The sequence below is a fragment of the Lutra lutra genome, chromosome 2 (assembly GCF_902655055.1).
Source record: "Lutra lutra chromosome 2, mLutLut1.2, whole genome shotgun sequence".
Taxonomy (NCBI): domain Eukaryota; kingdom Metazoa; phylum Chordata; class Mammalia; order Carnivora; family Mustelidae; genus Lutra; species Lutra lutra.
Window position 1 is genome coordinate 57,504,140 of NC_062279.1, and position 14,842 is coordinate 57,518,981.

The following is a 14,842-nucleotide window of genomic DNA, read 5'->3' on the forward strand; positions in this document are numbered from 1 at the left end:
ATTCCTGTGAGCAAGCAAACAGGTGGATACGAAAAGGTGACACTTCTCTCTGGCCCCGAGTCCAGTTTTCCGCTGCGGCCATAAGGAGAGTTGAATATTGTCTCATTTCATGCCACATTGTGGGTAGGTAGGAAGCATATGATGTTCTCAAATTCACTGCAGTGGAACTATGGGTAAACAATAATCCTCTTCTTTAAACCCAGAATGATGTTAGAAATAACCAACTACAACTCCAGAGGAAGTGGCAAATAAAACCTAGAGACGGGCCCTGTAGAACTTGGCCGAAAATGTCTAATCTCACCAGAGGCTAGAGCCAACATCAATCATGAGTGTATTTACTAAAGATTAAATACCACAGTCTCTGCTGCTGCTTGGCAGTGCCTTATAGGTTTTAGTTGCATCATAAAAACAGTATTTTCCCATCTATAGATGCAATGAAATCCTTAGCAAAATTCCAATGACATTTTTCACAGAAATAGAAAAAAAAAAAAACAAACACCTAAAATTTGTGTGGAACCACAAAAGACCCTGAATATTCAGCCAAAGTAATCTCAAAAAAGAACAAAGCTGGAGGCATCATAGTTCCTGATGTCAAGCTTTATTACAAAGCTATTGTAATCAAGACAGTATGGTCCTGGCATAAAAACAGACACATAAACCAATGGTACAGAGAGCCCAGAAATAAACCCACACTTAAACAGTCAACTAATATTTGATAAGGGAGCCAAGAATACTCCTTGGGAAAAGAGTAGTCTTTTTAATAAATGGGAAACTATAACCACATACAGAAGAATGAAATTGAGCTGCTATCTTACACCACTCAATAATTAACTTGAAAAGTATTAAAGCTTTAAATTTGAGGCCCGAAATTACTAGAAGAAAACGTAGGAAGTAAGCTGCTTGACACTGGCCTTGGCAATAATTTTTCGGATAGGACATCAAGCACAAGCAACAAAAGCAAACATCAAGTAGAACTACATCAAACTGAAAAGAGTTCTGCACAGCAAAGGAGACTCAACAAAAGTAAAGGCAGCCTACTGAATGGAAGAAAATACTTGCAAACCATCTATATGATAAGTAATTAATACCCAAAATATATAAAGGACTCGTACAACTCAACAGCAAAACAAACAAAACCAATTTGATTTAAAAATGGGCAAAGGACTTGAATAGACATTTTTCCAGAGGAGACATAGAAATGGCCATCAGGTGCATGACAGGGTGCTCAACATCACTCATTGTCAGGAAAATGTAAACGTTCAAAACTACAATGAGACACCACCTCACACCTGTCAGAACAGCTATCCTCAGAAAGACAAGAAATAAGTATCGGCGAGGATGTGGAGAAAGGGGAACCCTCATGCACTGCTGGCACAAATGTAAACTGGTGCCACCACTGTGGAAAAACAGTATGAAGTACCTCAAAAAACTGAAAATACAGTGTGATCCGGCATTCCACTTCTAGACATAGAGACCAAGGAAATGAAGTCATTCAGATACGGGCAGCCTGAGTGCCCACTGATGGATGAATGGATAAAGAAAATGGACACACACACACAATACGGGATATTATTCAGCCATTAAACACACACACACACACACACAGAAATTCTGCCTTTTACAACAACATGGATGGACCCTGAGGGCTGTATGTGAAATAAGTCCAAGAAAGACAAACACTGTCCAGCCACACCTCATGTTGCGCTTCGCAGATACTGCTGTTTGGACAAGCTGAAGTTTCCAGACTTGAGTGGAGGAAGTGACTGCAGACATGGTGGCAACAGCAAGAGAACTAGACTTAGAAGTGGAGCCTGAAGATGGGACTGGGCTGCCGCAAGCTCATGATCAAACTTGAACAGGTGAGGAGTTGCTTCTCACACATGAGCTAAGTGGTTTCTTAAGATGGAACCTACTGGTGAGGATGCAGGGAAAACTGTTGAAATGACAGCAAGGAATTGAGCATATTACAGACACTTGGTTGATAAAGCAGCAGGAGGGTGTGAGAGGAGTGATTCCAGTTTTGAAAAGTTCTGTGGGTAAAATGCTATCAAACCGCATCACGAGCTGCAGAGAAGTCATGAGAGGAAGAGTCAGCCAATGTGGCGAACCTCACTGTTGTCTTACTTTGAGAAATTGCTGCGGCCAACCCAGCTTTCGACACCCGCATCCTGATCATCAGCAGCCACCGGCATCAAGACAAGACCCTCCAGCAGCTAAACGATTACACCTAGCTAAAAGCTCAGATGATGGTCAGCACTTTTTATCAGGGAGGTATTTTTAAATTAAGGTATGTATTTTCTTGTGCACTTAATAGATGACACTATAGGCATAACTTTGATATGCCCTAGGAAACCAAACACCTGATTTGACTCGCTGTTGCAATATTCTCCTTACTGCAGTGGCCTGGAACTGAACCCGCAGTATCTCCAAGGTATTCCCGTCTGTTCTCACTCTATGTGGAATCTAAAAAATGCAAACTCAAATAGTAGAATAGTGCTTGCCAGAGCTGGGAGGTGAGGGCATTGGGAGATGTTGGTCTAAGGGTACAAACTTCAGCTATAAGATGAGTAAGTTCTGGGGCCCTGATAGATGTATAGCATGGTGACCAATTAACAATACTATAAAAAAATGTACTTGAAAGTTAGAAGAATGGATCTTAAAAGATATCACCACAAAAATGATCATTATGTGAGGAGATGGAGCTGTTAGCTAATTTTAGCATGGTAATCATTTCTCAGCATGTACGTGTACCAAATCAGCACCTTAAACTGGCATGGTATGTATGTCAATAATAGCAATAAAGCTGGTGAAACATTATTTTACATGTATTAAACTTAAGCACTTTTTGAGTCATGGTACCACAGGTTGTCAAGAGCATTTTGCCCACAACTTGTCATTAGACATACAGGCTACTTCTTGTTTTCTTATATTGTTATGTGAGACCACAGTAAAAAACGGAGGGCACCCTGTGCACAATAATTCTTGTGCTAGCAGGGTTTATCTTTTACCCCTCTCTACGACAAGCCATGGTAATAATTCCTAACCCATTTATGAGTCTTCCTGACATCCAGCTAGGAAATCAATCACAAATAAAAAGTAACTTTAACTTGAATATACAAATTTTGGATTACTAAAAACTTGATCAACTAAAAGTTTGCTGACATTTTTGAGATGAGCTAATATAAATGTTTCATCTAGTAACTAGTTATAATACTCACGGTATTTTGAAAATAGTGAATTTTGATGTTATAAAGTTTTTTCCAGTCATCAGTAGGCCCTTCCAATCATCAATGAACATTTTTTAGGCACCTGTTATAATCTGTGCATTGTGCTCCTTTGATTTTAGCTTGCAAGAATAACAGATAAAAACTGGAGTTTCTCCTAAATTTCTCATGAAGTACAGAGGAACAAATTTCCAGGACCGTGTGTGTGTGTGTGTGTGTGTGTGTGTGTGTAATATGGAATATTACCAGCCATAAACAGGAAGTTCTGGGGGCCCTGGAGTGGCTCAGGTGGTGAAGCATCTGACTCTTGATCTCAGCTCAGGTCTTGATCTCAGGGTTGTAAGTTCAGGCCCTGCATTGGGCTCCATGCTGGGCGTGGAGCCTACTTAAAAATTAAAGAAAAAAGGAAGTTCTGACACATACTACAGCATGATGAACATTAAAAACATGCTGAGTAAAATAAACCAGACAGAAAAGACTCGCTATTGTATGAGTTTGTTTATATGAATGTCCAAAAAAGACAAATTCATGGAGACAACACTGAGGTTGTCAGGGGCTGACGGGAGTGAGGAATAGGGAGCTGCTGTTTAATGGGCACAGATTTCCTGTGGGGAAGATGAGAAAGCCTGGGAATTGCTGGTGGTGACGGTCATACACCGTGAGTGTGCTTAATGCCACAGAACTGTGCACTTAAAAATAGGTTAAAAGGTCATTTTTAAGTTATGTAAATTCTACCAGAACGAAAATATTTTAATTCTAGGGGCGCCAGGGTGGCTCAGTTGTTAAGCGTCTGCCTTCGGCTCAGGTCATGATTTTAGGGTCCTGGGGTCGAGTCCCATATCAGGCTGTCTGCTCGGCAGGGAGCCTGCTTCTCCCTCTGCCTCCCGCTCTGCCTGCTTGTGCTCATTCACTCACTGTCAAATAAATACATAAAATCTTTTTTTATATGTTTTATTTATTTGACAGACAGAGGTCACAAGTAGGCAGAGAGGCAGGCAGAGAGAGAGGGGGAAGCAGGCTCCCTGTTGAGCAGGGAGCCTGATGCAAGGTTTTATCCCAGGACCCTAAGGTCATGACCTGAGCCAAAGTCAGCCTAAGGTCATGACCTGAGCCAAAGTCAGAGGCTTAACCCATGGAGCCACCCAGGTGCCCCTAAATGAATAAAACCTTAAAAAAAAAAAAAATCTACCTTGAACAGACACGTTGTTAACAGTCATGAACTTCATGTACGCCTGAGTTGGCAGTGGTGGTAACTTGTCTTCCAAGAAGATACACACCTGTTGAATGTGATGTACAGTTTCTCAGCAGTTGTAGTAAGGATGAATAGTGGTACCCATGATTCTAGGCCCAGCACTGTCCAGTAGAGACACAGTGCAAGCTACAAATGCAAGCCATGTGTGTAATTTTATATACATAAAATTACAAAAAAAGCAAAAAGAAATAAGTATAATTTTACCAATATATTTTAAGCAACTCGTTATATTCAAAGTTATATTATTTTAGCATATAATCAATGCAAAAGAGTATTACATTCTTGGGACTTCATCTTTGTACCCCAGAGTGAATTTTACACTTAAACAGCACATCTCAGTTCATACTGGCCATGTTTCAAGTGCTCAATACTGAGCTCAATACTGATACCAGGCTTGTGACGATCATACTAACTGCACATGTCAATACCATTGTAGGTGCCCTGTAGTAATTTTATCTAAAATAGGATTTGTGGTTGTGTTTTGTGTGAGCAGAGTTGCTTGCGCTAGAATATATTTTTATGCGTAGTGATCCGTAAAGCTGGTTGTGAACTTGGTTCCTTTCCTTTTATTGTAAATTTAAAGGTCATATGACCTAAACCAGTTGTTCTCAACCAGGGGTAATTTTGCTCCCCATGGGACATTTGACAGTGTCTGGAGATGACTGGCGTGGGATGGAAGGGGCCCTAGAGGAATCTAGTGGGTCAAGGCCACCAATACTGCACAGGTCCCCCGCACCCCTACTCCCCACAGTAATGAATCATCCAGTCCAAATATCAACAGTGCTGACAGTGAAAAACCTTACTCACTCAACTTTGTCCCAGGTTACAACTAGATAAATTGCTACTCTTTTGCTCTGAGAATAAACCACGTCTTTGTGCTGAACTTCAGTTGTTCAGATCATGGAACTTCTTTCCACATGTCTTGATCTGGGACAAAATACTTTGTTTTCTTCTAAATCTCTAATTATATTCTCTTTGTTAAAATAACTAGTGTGTTTTTTGTTGTGTCGCTGGGCCTTGACTGGCAAAATTATTTCATGTCAAAGAGTCGTCCCTTTGGTTATTTAAATAAGAAACTACAGATTTTTCAAGGCAAGAATGTTTATTTTGCAGCATTAAATGCCAGCATATCATTACAGTAAAATCGGGGTAAGGCTGTCTATGACCTTTCAGACATACCTGTGCATCATGGCTTTTGCAAAGACGAAAAGGGATAGTGTTTCTTCTTCTTCTCCTTTTTAAGTAGGCTCCATGGCCAGCATGAAGCCCAGTGCACAGCCTGAACTCATGACCCTGAGACCTGGGCTGAGATCAAGATTCAGACACTCAACCGACAGAGCCACCCAGGAGCTCCTCTTCTTATTACTGAGTGTAAGAAGCAAATGAGAGGTACAGTACTATCACTTTAAGTCTGCCCCAATACACATTCCTACAGTGGCCTTCCTGGCTAACTCCCCCAGGAGAAACAACCACCTCACCAAAAGGGAGGTGCACTTTTTCCCTTGATTATGTAAGAAAGATAATTCTAGGGGCACCTGGGTGGCTCAGTCCATTCAGCGTCTGCCTTTGGCTTGGGTCATGATCCCGGGATCCTGGGACCTGGTCCCGCATTGCGCTCCTTGCTTACTGGGGAGTCTGTTTCTCCTTCTCCCTTTGCCTGCCGCTTCCCCTGTTTGTGCTCCCTCTCTCTGTCAAATAATAAAATCTTAAGAAAGAAAAAAAGGACAATTATATCCTGAATGCTAACCTGATTCTTTTGAAGATTTTTTTTTAGGAGTTGGGAAGGGGTAGAGAGACAGGGAGAGAGGGTCTAAGCAGACTCCATACTGAGGCATGGAGCCTGATGTGGGGCTCGATCTCATGACCCTGAGATCACGACCTGAGCTGAAACCAAGAGTTGGACACTCAACCAACTGCGCCACCCAGGTGTCCCATTTTAATTGTTTTTTTTTTTTTTAAGTCAGTGAATAAAGTAGAGTAACATTTGAAAATCTGGCTGATAACATTCCAATGGGAGTTTTGTTTTTTGGACAGATGTTTAGATCCAGCATATAAAATCTGCTAAATAAAGGTGACTTTCTATTCCTCCAAAAATGATCTGTTGAAGAAGGCACTTTCCATTCAGTCCTGGTACAGATGCCAAATTAATGTTCCAAGATCTTACATAGAATTTATTTTAACCTGTTCTTTTTTTAAAAAACAACAACAGAAAAAAATGCTGGTTTCTGTGTTTATAAACACCCACAAAACCTATCTTTTATAAAACGCTGACATAGAAGAACTAACACTCACATTAAATGTCCTACTCCTGCTCTAAGATCACCTTAAAATCAGTCAACAAACCGATTACTTGAGACAATGAAGACATACTAACCACAGTCCCTTGCCTTCTAGGAGTTTATCATCTAGGAGAGAAGTGGGATCCAGGGAACAGAACAGTGCCATCAGATGTTCCCTAAGAAAAAAGAGTCCCATGAATAAAAAAGTTCAGGAAACATTAAAAAAAATAAATCCTTGACTGAAATGTAAAAGCTACACCATAAAGCTCTTAGTGGAAAACGTAAAAGAATATCTTTAGAACTTGTGGCATGGGGGCACCTGGGTGGCTCAGTAGGTTAAGCCTCTGCCTTCTGCTCAGGTCATGATCTCAGGGTCCCGGGATTAAGCCCCACCTCGGGCTCTCTGCTCAGCGGGGGGCCTGCTTCCCCCTCCCTCTCTGCCTACTCGTGATCTCTGTCAAATAAATAAAATCTTAAAAAAAAGAAAAAAAAGACCTTGTGGCATGGCTTTCTTGAGTCACAGAAAGCAATAACTAAGAGATAGTTAAACCATATCAAAATTACAAGCTTCTGCTCATCTGAAGAGATCAAGAAAATGGATAGGCAAGCCACAAATTGGGGGAGTATCAACAATAAAAAGACAACATACCCATACAATGGAATACTATCCAGCAATGAAAAGAAATGGGCTATCAAACCACGAAAAAGATGGAGGAAACAAGCATTCACATACCTGAATGAGAGGCCCATATGTGAAGGCTCCATACTATACAATTTCAATCCTAGGACATTCTGGAAAAGGCAAAACTATGGAGACAGTAAAAAGATCAGTGGCTGCCAGGTGTCAGAAGGAAAGAGCTGGTAGAGCAAAGAGGATTCTGAGGACAGCGAAACTTCCGTAGAATATTATAATAGTGGGTACAGGTCATCATACTTCTGTCAAAACCCAATAAATATACCACACAAAGAATGAACCCTAACATAAGCTAGGACTTTAGTTAATATTTCAACACTGGCTTATCAATTGTAACACATGTGCCCCACTAATGCAAGATAATACTGAGGGCAAGACAGAGCAGAAATTACTCTACTACTCAATTTTTCAGTAACCAAAAAAAAAAAAAAAAAATCTGTTAAAAATGTATTTTTTAAGCAATACAAAAAAAGACCAATTTTTAAAATAGGCATTGTCCAGATATTTTACAAAGAAAATACATATAAATGGTGTAAGCATGCAGAAAGGTGCTTAATGTCATTAGACTTCAGGGAAATACACATGGAAAAGTAGGAGATACCATTACTAACCCACCAGAATGGCTAAAGAGACTGACAACAGCATAGCCTTGTGAGGATGTAAGTAACTGGAACTCTGAACATTTTTGGTTATTGTAGAGAATGGGTACAAACACTTAGGGGAAAGGTCCAGCAGTTGTTTTTTTTTTTTTTTTAATAAAACTAAATGTGTATTATACCTACCTTATCTGTCACACAATTTCACTCCTGAGAGAAAATGATAAATCCACAAGAAGACTTGCGCATGAATGGTCATAGCAGTTTTATTACTGATAACCCAAAATGGAAATAGCCCAAGTGCTAGCAACAGAATGGATGAATGTTACCATGTGAGGCCATACTACTCAGCAATAAAAGGAACAAATCACTAATAAACACAACATTGGGTAGATCTCAAAAATATGCTGAGTTTCTAGAAGCCTGGCACAAAAGAGTAAAAATTGCATGACACCATTTATATGAAATTCTAGAAAACGGAAAACAAATCCAATGTGAAAAAGAAACAAAATCAAATCATTGGTCTTCTTGAGGGGGTGGAGGCAGAGAATGACCAGGAATGAACATAAGGGAAATTTCTGGGTTTAACATAAAGTAATGTTTTCTTTTTTTTTTTTTTTAAGATTTTATTTATTTGAGAGAGAGAGAGCCAGAGAGAGCGCACACAAGCAGTGGGGAGAGGCAGAAGGAGAGAGAAAAGCAGACTCCCCATTGAGCAGGGAGCACAACATGCTCGACTCCAGGACCCTGGGATCACAACCTGAGCCCAAGGCATAGATGCTTAGCTGACTTAGCCACCCAGGCCACCCTGTAATGTTCTCTGTCTTGACAGGGGTAGGATTACACAGGTAGATGCATTTGTCAAAACTCAAGAGTGTACACTTAAGATTTGTGCACCGCAGGGTATAAATTTTATATTTAAATTTTATATTAAACACATAGAAACTAATACTGACCTCCAGCTAATGGTATGTGTGCTTATGTATTTGGAAGGAAGTATATTAATGTCACTAATTCACTTAGAAATGTGCCCAAAAATAGGATGGATAAAAGGATGAAGAAGACGAACAGATGGATAGGGGGATGGATACACAGACAGCGATAAACCAAGTATACAGTAAAATGGTTGGTAAGTATACGGGTTTATACTATAAATAATATACTTAATTTTTCATGGTGAAATATTGGGACCAATAGTTTAAATAGAATCTAAATAGTTTAAGCCCTAACATGACAACCCTGCGATATGACCAGAATTTGTACTTTCCCAAATACGAAGACAAATTGAGAAAGAGAAAACCATTTGCTGAATTAAAACAAGTCAAGAGTTTACCAACTGGAATTTAAATTAAAACTTGAAAAGTAAACCAACCAACAAACCAAGAAATGGGAAATTTAATGACAGACAGACTCAGCCCTATGATTGGGCTTCCTGCCCTACTTTGATGGTGTCTTCTGGGATCCAATCTGTGTCTTTCATTCTCCTTGGCATGCTTTCTTGTCTTCCTTTGTCAATGAAGATTTAAAAAATAAAAATAAGACTTCTCCGCCAGAGTGCGGCAGGATCCTTTAACTCTCTGGTAACACATCAGCACTACAGGTCTGGCTACCAATTCAGCTTGTTGCCCGCTGGGATTCCTGTGTGACCCTCTTTGGGTATTTTGTCAAGTCATTCATTCATCCAATGGGACAGGAGATAGGGCAAGCGGTGGCTTCCAGGGCGTCCAGAATCTCCCCCAACAAGCCAGCGTTAAGACACGTGGAATGCAGAGCGAGCCGCTGAGAAATTCTCAGTACGTCACCCCAGTGAGCAGCATTTCTACTGTGGGCCAAATGGCGGATGCCTCAAATTATGTTAACTTCCACCTCTGAGATCTAAACACACTGCCAGCTCCCCAGCACCACACCACACACACATTTTTTAAATGACCATGAAAAAAGGAAGAAGGGAGAAAGAAGCTGGCACTTGCCATCCTAGATCCCACAGCCATCAGTTACAGGACACCTGAATTCCTCCCTGTGCCACTGAACCACGGATCTCAGGAACAAGCCCCAGCAAGGCGGCCCACGTCCACGCATGCTGACAGCATCACACAGGTTCAAGTGCGAGGGCTGCTCCAAGACCAATCATGCAGCCCACAGGCTTGTGCAGGGAGAGGGCCCAGCTGGCGGCTCCCTGCAATCAGGCAGGCCCCTTCTCTCAGGTCACTCTTCTGGCCCTGTGGAGGAAAAGCACACAGGACCTCCACACTGCTTGAGTTAAAGTCTCCATTTATTTTATTCTTACAAAAATCCAACATAAGACTATTGTGCTCATGACTGGAAAAGGGGGACGAGGTGGATGGACATAGCATGGACATCAAAGAGCTTCCCCCTGCAAAATATCATCATTTCAAACCAGGAGCTCCCTGAGCACACACACAGGCAGCGACTGAAGAGACGACCCCCACCCACCCAGACAGGGCCTCCCCGACGGTGCGCAGGCCTGGGCTTGAGGAGCAGTCCACAACACACGGAAAACCACTGCCAGGGGCACAAAAGCTCAGAGCGGCCTGATGAGCACCTTCGGGAGGCTCTCACATTGGTGAATGCCCCTCAGGGTTAAGAGCAAACTGGCTAGCCACGGACAAACACATCCTGAGCCCTGGCAGCAAAGACCAGGCGAAAAGGTGTGACCTGTGGAGGGCGGGGGAAATCCATGTAAGCCGCAGAGCTGTTTTCCTGTTCTAAGTGAGTCCCAGTCACGTGGTTTAGATGACATCTGTGTTTCCCAATGGGACAGATCAGCATCAAGGGCATTTGAAGCATGGAGCTGGGCCTCCCCCAACCACCTTGCAAAAAGCAGCATCCATTCTCCAGGAGCACCTAACAGAGTAACGTAAAAGGTCTGACTGCGCAGCCTCTTGCTCCTGAGGAGCATCACTTAGGAACATGGCCAGTGCCCACCAGAGCGTGCTGTTTGGAGTCCCTCCGGTTAGTGTCCTGTTAGGTCCAAGTAGTGCTCGCCTTGAGGCTCTGACAGCATAAGCCTTCCTGCAGTAGACTTCAATGTCATCCAGAATCTCAGACCACTCGGCTACTCCTGGATCTCCCAACAGCATTCGGGGACCCACCAGCCTGGCTCCGCGACAGGAGGTCCTAACAGACTGCTCTTTTCTCGCGGGGTCCCCCTGAAAGCCAGTTTATGAGTTCCTTACATGAAAATAAACAAGATAAAAATAGCAGCCACGTATAGAGCTCAAAACACCACACTCTTTGGCTCCCTGGAGGGAAGAAGGCTACCACTACTTAGGAGTCAGGAAAGGGGAGTTAGAAAGTTAGGGTGCTGGGAGTCTGGACCCCTCTGTTGGGCTGCTGAGAAGCAGGGCTGAATTTCCTGGGTAGCTGCCTCTATAGGAGAGCAACAAGAAGATGCCAGTGGGAATCTCTGGAGGCCACAAGTCCTGGGAGCAGCCCTGGTCTTGCCTGCCAATAAGGAGAGGTCCTTTAATTCAGCTAGCCCTCTACCTGGGTGGGATCTACAAGATAGAATCTGGCTTCAGAATGATACTTGAAGAGACCCACTGAGACAGGTCAGAGGAGAATGTGCCCCCAGGAAAGAGAAACACAGGGTGTCAAGGTCTGGGGAAGACAGAACTGGCTTAAGGCATGTACATGACCAGGACAGACCTGAGCTTTTGTCCAGCTGTGGGAAACCACCTGTATTCAACTCCACTGCAAGAAAGTGGGGTCCAGGAAAATGGTAGAAGTCATGGGTTAAATCCCTGCCAGATGCCACTAACAGCCTCTTCGGGTCCCCTACTGCCACCACCACACCACCAAAACAAAAACAAAAACAAAAAAACAAAAAAAAAAAAGAAAATTAGCTTATTTCCATTTCAGCCAGGGAACAGAAATGTAAACCCAGAGTGGAAAGTGGTAACATGGGTATGAATGCCTACGAAATCTCAGGCCGGACTGGAGCCTAACATAATAAATGATGTCTTCTTATCGTTCTGGCACATAACAAATCTCAAGGGGTTCTGGAACAACCTGGCATGAGGGATCTAAAAACTACAGGTAACATAGGGTATAGGTCCAGACAAAGGTTGAAGGAAGGTGAATTTCACCAAGGTATTTATCCCAAGGCAGGTGCCTTGCTATAAGACTTCCCGGCCAGCCGGGTGGGGGTCCGCAAAGGATGCTCGCTCATTCTACACCAGAGAGAGCAGGCCAACCTGCAGACCACTTCAGATCACAGCTGGAGGTGCGGCCTGCCAATTCTCTGTTCTCTTAACAAGAGAGAACTTTCAGGAAAGCCTGAAGCCAAAGCACAATGTGCGTTTCAAAAGGAGGGCCTAACGAGAAGAGTCATCTGGGAGCACCATCTTCAGGTCTCACTCCTTCCTCATTCTTCTGTTTCAGACAGGAGAGAATGGGAGCTGGGACAGCTCAACCTAGCAATGAATCCTCAAATAGCACTGAACCCAGCACAGGGAAGCCTTGCTGTTCCCAAATGTGCAGGTCCTCCCAACATACTCAAGCAACAGGAGGACTTAAGCTCCAGATTACCAGTTGGCACAGATGGAGGAAAGAACAAACCAAGAGGGCTTATCTCGTCCAAGAGCTCCCTAGGAGAGCCAAGCCTGGCCCTTTTTTGTTTCTGCACACAGATGCTCTGGGGAATACGGAGATGATCTTTAAGGATGAGCCAGATACCATAAGGCCAGGATCCATCTCCACTAATGTCCAGAACATCAGAAAACTTAGTGGGTCCCTCACTTTGTGAAACAGGCAGAACTCTCAAACTTCCCCCAAATCTATCTATATCTCTCTCTATATATGGATATGTATGTGAGAGAGTATGTGTGCATATATACATACATATATATATATACACACTTATATATAAATAAGCCTCGAATGGCAAATCTCAAACTTTCTCCTTTTAAATAATAATAATAGTTGTTACTGAATTTAAAAACCACAAACCAGCTGTCCTGGACTTATGAACTGCGTGAGCGACTCCCCGGAGTCCCCATTGTCCTCAGTGTAAGCTATCAGTCAGTGCCCTGTGTAGGGAACCCCCGAGTCCTCTGACCAGGGTTCCAGGCCCAGTGTGGCCGACTTTAAGAGTAAGAAGGCTACTTCCTTTCCACTCTTCCCGCCTCCTTTCCCAGTAGAGGGTTTGGGTCACCCACCCAGCGGATGTCCCTGGGGTCCTTCAACATCAGGAACCGTAGAAGCCATCTCCCCAACTCTGCTCATCCTCTTCCCAGCACTTGCAGTGTCCCTAGATGAACTTGAAGCACTTGGTCTTGTCGTGGGGCAGGCGGGTCTTGAAGAGCACAGAGTCCACCCTGAACTGAGTGTAAAGTAGGGGCATATAGCCATACACCTTGACAAAGAAGTTGATACATTTGTGCCGCTCATGGAAGTGGGAATCGTCGTGTGACAGGGCCTGAGGGCATCCTGGGCATCGGAAGGTCCACCGAGAGGTCACCTGGGAATCGGGAAGAAAGAGCACAGTGAGAATCGGAGGGACCAGGACGGACAGAAATCCTGCCGCCTAACCAATCTGACACTTCCATTTTCCCAGGGAAGACACTGACCGCAGGTGGCCATGTTCACCCACAGAGGGCGTCAGGAGCCAGAGCCTTGACTCCTTGCCACATACGTAGCTGTATCGCTGGAAAGAGTGCTCTTTCCAAATGACCTAAACTGTAGATATCAAAAGCCTTACAAGGTTTAGTATTACTTGTCTCAATAACTCAACCTCTAGTACTTATCTGGGTCACACGGCAAGACGTAGCTATAAAGGTGTTCATTCCATCAACATTTTTAGTAGCAAAAACTGGAAAAGTACCCATCAAACGGGGACCAGTTAGATAATTATTAAATACTACCCATCCACTAGAAAAGGTATTTAGGAAAACTCTATCTGAAGACATGGGAAAGTTGTTATATGATCGTAGCAGTAGTTAGGATGATGCTGAGGAAATTTCAAGCAGTTAGAACAGAATAAAGAATAGTATTACAGCTTCACTTCCAGCAATGTGGCAGACCAAGTAACCTAAAACTCCCTTAGCAGAGAATACCTGAAAATGCAGGACGAACTATATAAACAAACTCTTTAGAGATAGTAATGAAAGAAAACCTGTAATCAAAGGAATGGAAATAAAAGGAAAGAAATTAAATCATCAGAGGCCAAAATAATGAAAAAGCCTGAATTCAATGAACTAGCCAGAGCTTTGGTTTTAAACAGGCTGGGGAGGCAAGAGCCACAAAACTACTGGAGATTTTTCAGAATACCCGGACCCAACGGAAGGCTGCATGGGTTGGAGGCAGCTCCACAGAAAGCTGTCTTCCCAGCCTCTGCTCTAAGTGGAAGAGGAACTATCACCTGTGAGAATGGAAAGCCACACACTGGCCCTCACCCACTTGGGGCTGGGATTTATGTCACCTGTGTTCTGAAAAGCCCCAAGATGCTAATTTAGCTTAAATAGGTCTCAACTAGGTCTTGACCCAGGGTACGCAGAAGAATCAAGTGCAAACCCTCTCGGGTATAAAGTCAGGCCTCCCAGAAATGCCATAAGTGAAATCCTAAAGAATACAATTTCACAATCAAATTCACAAAAAAGGTAATGAACCACATGAGGGAGAATCTGCAGAAACCAACAACAGAATCAGACCCCCAAACCCTGCAGTATCCAGGATTCTCAGATGGTGATGAGAAATGTATACGTGCCCTGAAATTTTGAAAGACTACTTAAGGTCTGAGAAAGCAAGCCGGGACTCTCAAAAAAGTCCTAATAGAT

At 43.0% G+C, this 14,842-nt stretch overlaps 1 protein-coding gene across 1 annotated transcript in view; it reads right to left on the bottom strand.

Annotated features, from left to right (window-relative positions):
• Positions 1-10,299: 10,299 nt before the first annotated feature.
• Positions 10,300-14,842, bottom strand: part of EXTL3 (exostosin like glycosyltransferase 3) — a 90,358-nt gene continuing 85,815 nt past the window's right edge. Inside the window, exon 7 of the mRNA XM_047717490.1 lies at positions 10,300-13,527. Within this exon, the coding sequence (XP_047573446.1) occupies positions 13,318-13,527 (210 nt within the window). The 3' untranslated portion in view covers positions 10,300-13,317. The remainder of the gene's footprint in view (positions 13,528-14,842) is intronic.